Source organism: Daktulosphaira vitifoliae, unplaced genomic scaffold (assembly GCF_025091365.1).
Source record: "Daktulosphaira vitifoliae isolate Bord-2020 unplaced genomic scaffold, ASM2509136v1 Scaffold_1, whole genome shotgun sequence".
In the NCBI taxonomy this organism is placed as follows: domain Eukaryota; kingdom Metazoa; phylum Arthropoda; class Insecta; order Hemiptera; family Phylloxeridae; genus Daktulosphaira; species Daktulosphaira vitifoliae.
In genome coordinates this window covers 24,217,960-24,228,215 of record NW_026099572.1, presented here as the reverse complement: position 1 = coordinate 24,228,215, position 10,256 = coordinate 24,217,960, and the positions used below count along the sequence as shown (strand labels likewise).

The window sequence follows — 10,256 nt, the reverse complement described above, 5'->3', positions numbered from 1 at the left end:
TTTTTTTAATACTGATCTTTATGGTATTTAGTGTTTTCTAAAGACAATGGTCTTTCTCTTAGTATTATTTTAATAAAAATCCAATGAAAACTATAGAACTAATAGAATTTGAACGTGACTTACGCATAAAAAATTTTTTTTCAACTCAATTTTTGAAAAATGTCCAGAAGGTTTAAAAATTTTTAACATATATAAAATTTAGAGCTTTTGAAATGTAAAACAATTTTTAAAAAAATACTTTAAGATAATTGTTCTACTATGAGAATTTGGCCATCCAATAAAAAAAATTTTCAAGAAACAAAAAAAACCTTTATATTGTTTAAAGGATGTAGAAAAACAACGGCTTTAAGTTCTTTGTGTTACCAAACGATAGTAATTGATTGTTTAGCAAAAAATTAAAAGTAATTGAATACAGAAATTGAAAATTATAAATATAATAATTATTGTGACATTTAACAAATGTGCATGGAACCGTTTAAAATGATAGTGATGTTAATCATCGTCAGATATATATACTTGTACCAATTATGCCGCGACCCCTGTGTACTGGGTCTTTCTTAATTATTATTAATATTAGTCATGAATGATAGATTCTTAATATAATTTCATATTTGTTTTTCAATTAAAATACGTGTAGGTTTTTCTTCTTTCTAGATACAAGCAATAGCTTTAAGGGAACGTTAAAAAAACAAAACTTTTTGGTATCATGTTTATTAAATATTTAAAACTTTATGTACTCAAATAACATGAGTGTATCCACGAGGGAATATGGGATTAGAATATTTCCATGACGAAAATAAATACATCCTTAAGATGTACTTTAATAGAGTAGTAAAAAGATTTCTTATTTGAACCCCCACCAAGACAAAACAGAATAATCCTGTCAAACATAAAATAAGAATGAATAAAAATTTATATTGTAGTCAATATAAATGAAGATATGTTTGGGGATAGTCTATACATGATAAATACATCAATGGATATTTTCATAATACACTTAATTTGAAATACAGAGTTTAAATAAACAATAATAATAACAAAGATGAACTTTTCAGTTACAAAACAACATGCCTAAACTTTAACACATATTCTACTACGCCAATTTTCTACAGTTACCAATCTGACCTAAAATATATAGAAGAATGAATCTAAAAAAAACCCAGCACAGAGGAGTCGCGGCACAGTGGTGACGTGACATAGTTGGATCAAGTATAATGATATCTGACAGTGATTAAAATCACTACAAAAAAAACGCTTCGATGCGAATCTTTAGATAGTGTTTAATTTTAAAAAATTGGTGGATTATTCCAAAAGCTACATGATCTGCTATATCCTTATTAATATCCTGATTAAGATAAAGTATGTCGAATGAAAAAGGGATTATTAAAAAATATTATTTCTCATAAAAAAATTGTGTTGATCCATACACTTTTCAATAAGTTATAGCATTATAAAGTTAAAAATTTTAAAAATAAAATCGAGAATTTTCAAACAAAAATAGCATTCGGTAGCCATTTTCACCCTGAAGACAAAAGAAAGTCCGAAATTTTTTTTTTTTCATAATAAAATATAGTTTAAAGTTATCTTTAATTTAAGATATATATAAAAGTGTCAGACTTTCTGGAAAACTTTCAAAAGTTAAGTTGAAAAAGATCATTTTTTGTGAAAAAGTTGTCATTTTAAATCCCCCCTGTGAGCAGGTAAAGGGTTAAATTTATAAAAAAAAATATACCAAATTATAGGTAAAGACATCAAGCATCTATATAAAAAAAAAAATATAAAATGATTTGTTCATTTTTGAAAAAGTAATGGCAGTTTTAGGAAAAAAAAATTAAAAAAATTTCGAAAATTCGGCATTTTTAAATTTGTAATTTTTTTGGAGGTTTCCCCCATTTACGAGGGAAATTTTTTTAATTTTTGAGGGTATTTCTTCGACTAGATACGATTTGTGATCTTTTGACGTGTCGTTGAAAAAAATCCGTTCGGTGAGAGCTGAGAAAAAGTGGTAACAGACAAAAAAAAAACATCATAATAAAATCGATACCTTCTCAGCTTCGCATCGAAGCTAAAATCAAATCATACCAGTATTAAGAATTACATTAGAAATGTTAGGTATTACGCTCTAGGCTTGACCTACTTGATATATTTTATAATTTGTCAATGTCAATACTCATAACAAAAAATTACGAAAATTAATTTTAACTTGTATGAAAATAAAAATGATTAAAATAATAACCATTATTCAAATTATTATTTATTATAAAAAAAGGAAAATTTACACAGGTTAATATGGCGAGTAACTCATACAATGCATTATAATTTATAATGTACTCTAAATAGATAGGATTGATTATAACTCGAAGGTTAAATAATTCCAATACAATGGAATTTAATAATACCTTTCCTTATAAAATTCCAAATGTATAAAACATATTTTTACAGTTAAATGGCAAGTAAGCGGAATTAACGTCAATTATGTTCTGTTTGATTTAAACATAATTGTTATGTTATACACTTTATAAGGCATATTTAATTAGCAAACATATTTTAAAAAGATAGGTAAGAAAAAAATTATACACAATGTTTTATGTTCGTGTATCATGTAACTTACAAATGCAATACATCATTAAAAAAAAAATACAATGATATTATTGTCAATTTTATAGAATTTGTAATTGATAGATGATTTACAACAATAATTTAATATTTTTTTTAGCAAAAAAAAGTAATTGAAATCATAAAAATATTAAATCTATTATGAAATATTGATTTTGGTGTGTACTATAAAAATAATTTTCAAGGTTACACTTATACCCATTCGTATTTTATGGCTAATTAAAGTTTTTATTTTACCCACTAAACATTTTAAGTGTCTTTTACAAGATAAAGCAATATTATATATTTTATTTAGTAGTTAATATAAAATAATTTGGAGTCTTCCAAAGTGGCTCAAACAAAATTTATAAATGCAATTTTTAGTCCTAACAATCGATATTTTTACAATGGGAATTTTTTAAAATATAAAATAAAATCGTTAACTACTGAGTAAATAATAAAATAATTATCCCCGAAAAGAAAATTGTACACTAGGGATATTTGATTTTAATTATTGAATCTACGCATATGGTTATTTTTAAATCAAACATCGTATCATATTATGCTAAAACCGCCAGTAAAATAAAAATGTACTCAAGGTTATGATAAACAATAAATTAGTGAATAAATATTCATGATTGCAGCCATATGTAAAGCATACATTTTAAATTTAATTAATTATACGTATTTTTTTCTAGATAGGAGCAAATGATTTTTTTAAATTATAAAACTACAAAAACAAAATACCTGTATGGAAGAAAATTTTGTTTTGGTTAAAAAATGAAAATTTTTTTTCTTACATTATAAATGGAAATGTTTAAATAAAAGATGTTCTTTAAATAAATTCAATGAAATCTTTTAAATTTTACATAATTTAAAAACAAAAAAAAGGACATTGCTATTTTACAATTACTTTAAAAGGAATTAAAAATTTTTAAAAAAAGTTTAAGATTTTAATTTGTAATATTTATACTCATATCATGGTTGTTATAAATTTAAAATTTGCAAAATTCCTTATGTATCCACGATTTTCTGTCAATTTTTTTAAGAAATTCCATACTTGACTTAAAGGAGCAAAGGTATACATATAGAGGGCGATTGACTTTAACAACCTTCAGATTTTTATTGTGATTTGTTTTACCAATTGATATTTTGGACATTTTTTTTTTCACGGCAAGCATATTTAGGGGACTGCTTTAGGATTGTCATTAGAATTAATTTAGGGCGGGATATTTTGGAATTAAATGGAGTTTAACACCCCTTAATCTACCTTTATCCTTACACAGAGGCGTAAGTATGTATCTATCTCTATATATAAATAAATAACTAAAATTTTCATAATTTCTTTGACCATTTAAAAAACTCCTAACTTTTCAAGGTTTTTCAGATTTGTAGCAACCGTACCAAATAGTATATATTTGATTTATAAGTTCAGTTGAGAGAATATTTAATTCAATACTAATTTTATAATTCTAAAATTTTAATTGATGCTAATAATAACAAAAGAGATACGGTGATTTTTAATAATAAAATAAAACAAATTTTACTACAAAACTACTAAAGTTTTTATCTTGTTATCTTAATACTTTAAGACAAATATGCTTTAAGAGGGGTTAATCTGAAATAAACATCATCTTGAAAATATACATGACTTTAGTCACATACACCATTCTATTATTATTGATATATCAATAATCATAAATTTGAGTATTAATTAGATACTATAGAATCTATCTGATGCTTGATAACAATCTTAATAAATCACACTATATATTGTACTATCAAGATATTAAATGTAGTAAATCAAAAAATGTTAATTTTACGTTATTAATATCTTAATGGTGCAACACTTTATAAAGTAAAAAAAATACAACATTTCTGACAATTGCATAGTTAACAGTGATTTTTTAAGAGCTTCTTAAGTTTTCTAGAATTCCATTCCACCTACCCTACCAAAAACCAATAAAAAAAATTCAGATGACCATACTAGTGACATAACCAGAATTTTTTTTAGAGGAAATATAGTTTCAAATCATATTAATGACCTTTTTTGTTCTAAAAATTACTAGAAACTAATAAATAATTTTTTATTTTAAGGAGAGGGATAAAACAAGATAAATTTTTTTTACCTTTATATACAAAAATTATGAAGCTTTGTCATAATTTTTTTTGCCATATTTAAATATTTAAATATTTAAATATGCCATATATTAAGACAATATTAATGATTTATATTAATAATTTTAAATTTATATTAATCTATATAGAATAATTTTTTTTATCACCACTAAAAAGCTTGTAAAATTAATAATATGAGTTTTTAAATTAGATTTTGTAAGTTAATTATAATTTTTAAATTTATTAATTAATAATCACATAATATATATAATTGACTACAAAACAATATATAGATGTTTGACAATGTACTTGTTATTTTTTTAAAAAAAATGTCAGTTTTAGAAAAAAATTAATTGATAATACACTAATATTGGATATCATGAATGCCATCATTGAGCCTTTATTAAAATTCATTTTTAGTTATTAGCTTTAGTTTAGCATTAAATTAAAAAATAATAGTAATTGATTCTCACAAATTTATTGAAGATAAAATGATAGAAAAGTCAGCTCAAAACATAAGATAAATTAAATTAGGAAATAGTAAAACAGATACACTATTTAATGAAAATTATTCTGTTTAACTTTTTTGATAATGATAAGACAATTAATTGAAATACATTTAAATAACCATATGTATACACATACTATAAGATATATTGTAGTATTAACATATTATGCTAATTTTAAACTGCTATCTCATACAAATTAAAGTAAATAACATTTTATGTGAAGTAATTAAAATATATATAGTTATTATGCAGTGTTCCTAGAACAAATTAATTATAACAAGAATATATTGAATCATTTATACGCTATTTAAATTATTCAAAAAAATAAACTAAATAGGCCAAAAGAATTTTTACAGCCTTTATTAACTTATTATTCACTATGTACAGTTGAAATGAAGAAATAATTTCTTAGTTGTCAAGCTTATTGGATTAAGTTTAATTGAGAATAATAATAAAAAGAAAATATAATACTTACACTAGTAGTTTGTGTATTGAGTAAAGTTTTGCATACATCTAATGGAGTTGTTACAGCAGCAGCCAATCCACCAGCTACCCCACCTGATATCATGTGATATAAAGGATTGTATATTCTATCAGGATTTAAAAAATTTTGACAATGTTCATAAGTCATAAAATGAACTACTTGAAATGGTGCATTCATACATAATTGCACTAAATATGAGCGATAAAACGCTCCGATTCCTTCTGCTCGCCATACAGAGCTAACACAGTTTAAAATACCATTGTAGGGTGAGTTAGACATTTGTAAACGTTGTTTTACAACTACAATAAAATTAACAATTAAAACAATTAAATATGTAGATATATATTGAGTTAAAATTGCTTACCATCAGTTGGTGTCATGATTGCATCATGAATAATAGTAGATGCACATCCAGCAATACCAGAAGATAAGGTGATACTTAATGAAGTTTGATGTGAAATTTTTTGTTTAAGATGTTCATAAGAAGCAAAATAAAGCGCATGAGCGGGTCCAGCTCCAATAACCACAGTTCCCATTCCTCGTATTGGTCTCAAATATCCTTCTTGTTTTATCATATCAATAAAAATACTAGATATTCCTCGTCCACCAACAGTATTATTTGGAATAAACGCTTGCATTCGAGTCTAAAAAACATATTAAAGATATCAATGGATTGTTTACAATAATAAATTAAAATTAACGAGAAATTTATTACAATAGATTAATTTAAATTGTCTAGGTTCAGTGTCACATGATCTTCTAACATATTTAATAACTTTTGATCTATTAAATATTTTTGGTCACTTTTACTTAAACAATTTTTACATTTTTGGATTACATATTCTTTAATATTTATCTTTTAAAAGATAAAAACAAATATTTTTTTTAATTAAGAAGCTCTCTTAGCATTTTTCTTAAAAAAAAATTTGGATAGATCAATAATATTTTTAGTATAAATACTAGTTGGGTATATAACATAGGTGAAGGCACTAATAATAGTTAAAAATTTATGAAGAAAACATAAAAATTAATTTTAATGTACATTAAATACAAAAATTGAATTTTATTTATAAGGTAAATTGTAGAGAAGTTTATTTAGTTTTATTGTTAATGAAACACTTTGATGAAAACTGAACATGGCATATATAAAAATGTACAAAAATCACTTAACAAAATCATTTTTAAAATTATTTCCACGCTAACATTCAAAAATTCTAGTAACAAGATCAGGGGTTTCATAGAACTATCCCATCAAATAGTTTTAGATCTTCCAGAAAATATGAAGTGATTTCTGTGCCATTCATGTCTGAAAAGAGAAATCTAAATAATTTAAGTCACTTTAAATATTAATGAGCATTTTATCTTCTGAAAGAAACTTTTTATGAATAAATATACTGATTCATAAATTAAAGTTTGAATTTTTTTATTTCATAAATATTATACAATATCATAGAATAGAATATAATAAGTTATTATCAATTTAATGTTTTTTAAAATGTTCAGTAAGGACCTAATTACTTGTAAAATTAAGCTTGATAAAAAATTGAATTGTGTAATGGTTATATGAATATTTATCAATTAACATTAAGTTAATAGATAGATAAAAAAATATATTAATTACATTACAATTAAACATTTCATTTGCAATACTTCAATTTCAAAGAATATTAGGAAATATACTATTGATTTAATGACAATTTAAACATATTTTAAGAGTAATAATACGGATTATTTATAATTTTATAAAATACAGTAAGTATTTATTAATTACCTTTACAGAATCTAGAGGATACATAACACAATGTTCCATTATTCCAGCAATAGCACCAGCCATCATGTGATCTGTCACATTGGATGTTGGTAGAGACTCATAATCATCAAAACTCATAATAAGTAATTAATGTAAAAAATAAATATAAATAATTTTTTAATATAAAATTGTGATCTAAGTTAATAAACTAAAAAGTGAAAGTGTAGTCACTTAAAGACTGTTGTCTGTTGCCCCGAGTATGGTTTTACATGACTTAGAAATGAAGTTGGTAATGTACTTTTGCAATTGATTATAATGGGTTTCCAAANGTAATGTACTTTTGCAATTGATTATAATGGGTTTCCAAAATTTTACCGAATCTTAAATACATAGAATTCTATAATTTTTAATGGCTTTAAAATGTAAATATTATTAAAATCCAGAAAAATGTATTTACATTATACTCAAATAACTCAATAATAGAAGAATCATACCATTGTATAATTTTACCTAACAACTTCATGAATATAAAACAAAATAATTAATCAAAATCTAGTAAGGCTCCTCAATTAGAATAGTATATCAGCTGATAAAAAAAATTTACAAAAGACCTTGACAGTGTTATCATTAACCATGTGTTAGAATGATATTCATTAAAAAGTATATGGATTTGTTATCATACAATCATCCGCGTGATAGTTAACCGGCTTATAATAATGATAATGTCTTTGAGCAATATTATCTGATAATATTAAAAAATAATAAATATGTATGATAACATTATCAAAATATATTGTGAATATTTTACCTAGAAGTTCACTAGTCGTTAACTACTATCCAAAAGAGTTATCCTTATAGATTTATAAAAAATTAAGCTTTGTCAATATGAATTCACATTTTATAAATGAGATTTCTAAATAATACAAAAATTCACTCTTGTAAGTATGAATCTTGCTAAAATTATCACAAATATTGATACTTTTTATTGAATATTCTTTGGAAAAATAGAAATCCGAGTTAAAAAAATGTACTAATGTGATAGTTTTACTAGAAATGTATGTACTAATAAATTATTTTACTAAAAATTATTTTAAGTTACTCAATAATTGAGAAACCAAGATTGAATAGCTCTGTTATTTATTTATTTTTTTAAATTGTTTATATTTGTACAAAAACAAAACAATTTTGGCACACATCCTGCTCAAATGTCCNATTTATTTTTTTAAATTGTTTATATTTGTACAAAAACAAAACAAATTTGGTACACATCCTGCTCAAATGTCTTAAGAGCATGAACATCTTTGCATTTAACTTCAAATATTATAACAAAACAATTATTAAGTGATTAATGCTAAATTTATGTTTATAAAAAAATTCAGTTTTGTCAGATAAAAATAGTGGGTTCAGCTTATTATAAAATCCTACATTTATGGAATACCATTAAATCTCATTTGACTTTTAAATTATGAACAGTGTAAGAGCTCTGCAATTTCTTGTGGTAGCAATTTTATTCAGTAGTATTTTGGTATTATTGACAATACAACTCAATTATACCCCTTTACATTAATGTTCTTCGTGACCAAAAGAATACTTGGTATTTGGAGGTGATTTACTTGTAAGCTATTCAAAACCACTTAGAATCGAGGAAATTAAATGTCTTATCGTATTTTGGTGTGAATATTAATAAATATATAATATATGAATATTTGACAAATGTAATGTATCTGACTCAGTAATTAACATTCACTTTTTAAGGTATAGATTAATGGTGATTACTGCAGAATATTCAATGTAATTTGATTTTAAGTTCATAATTAATGGTTTTCACATTCTGCTCAGAAAATATAATTAAGTTTTTAAATTGTACTTAAATAAATAAAAGTAAATAAAAATAAAAATTTAATATAAAGTTAGGCAAGTAAGTCATTTACTATTTTAAGTTAAGGTACTTTAATATAAAAACTAATTAAGTTAAAATAGAAGCTAGTTTTTGGATTTTTCCAAATTTCCAATTTAATTAGATGTTACTATATTTTTATAGTTTAAAAATAAATTTAAACGCTTGTTTATTCAAATATATTACTTATATAGCTACATAAATTATAAAAATATTATTTAAAACTATTCATCAGATGTATATTCATGTTTATCATCAAATAATTGGCATTCTGCAGTAAAAAAATGTCTAGATATGAGCGCTAGAAGAAATACTTGTATTTTATCTAATGTATAATTTTTGTATATCTCTTGAAAACGCTCTTAATGATAGTTTAGGAGAAAAATATTTTGAGTATTCATTAAATATATTTTAAATTTCATCTGTGATATCATTTATATCATCAAGCTTGCTTTTAAGCTATTTTTTATCTCATTAACTATTTTTACTTCAGTCCAATTCTATTTATACTTTGGTTCTAAAATTGCTGCTAATTTGAATTCATATGAGTCAAAATATGCACCTTTAAATTAAATGTTTAATAAATTATACAAGCAATTTTTTTTAATTTTAATATTAAATTATTTTTTATTACCGATTTTTTAATTCACTGATGAATACTTCAACTAATGGTATGCAATATTTTAGATTTCAATGTAATAAATGTTAATCTAATGACTATTTTACTGCTGTTAATGTAGAAAGAAAATAACCAATGGAATTATATTTTTCTCCTTGTAGTATATCCAAAGCTTTTGCAGGAGGTTTCATTACCTAGATAAATAATTTATCTACTTTAAATAAAATCTTTTATGTAAAAAATTAATACTCGTCAGTCGTCTTATGTATGTACATAATATATTA

The 10,256-nt window shown here is 23.4% G+C and overlaps 1 protein-coding gene across 1 annotated transcript in view; it reads right to left on the bottom strand.

Annotated features, from left to right (window-relative positions):
- Positions 1 to 7,778, bottom strand: part of LOC126894956 (mitoferrin-1) — an 8,713-nt gene extending 935 nt beyond the window's left edge. Inside the window, exons 1-3 of the mRNA XM_050666334.1 lie at positions 7,478 to 7,778; positions 6,071 to 6,350; positions 5,698 to 6,005 (exon numbers count right to left, since the gene is read on the bottom strand). Coding sequence (XP_050522291.1) covers positions 5,698 to 6,005; positions 6,071 to 6,350; positions 7,478 to 7,594 — 705 coding nt within the window. The 5' untranslated portion in view covers positions 7,595 to 7,778. The remainder of the gene's footprint in view (positions 1 to 5,697; positions 6,006 to 6,070; positions 6,351 to 7,477) is intronic.
- Between the last annotated feature and the right edge of the window lie 2,478 nt (positions 7,779 to 10,256).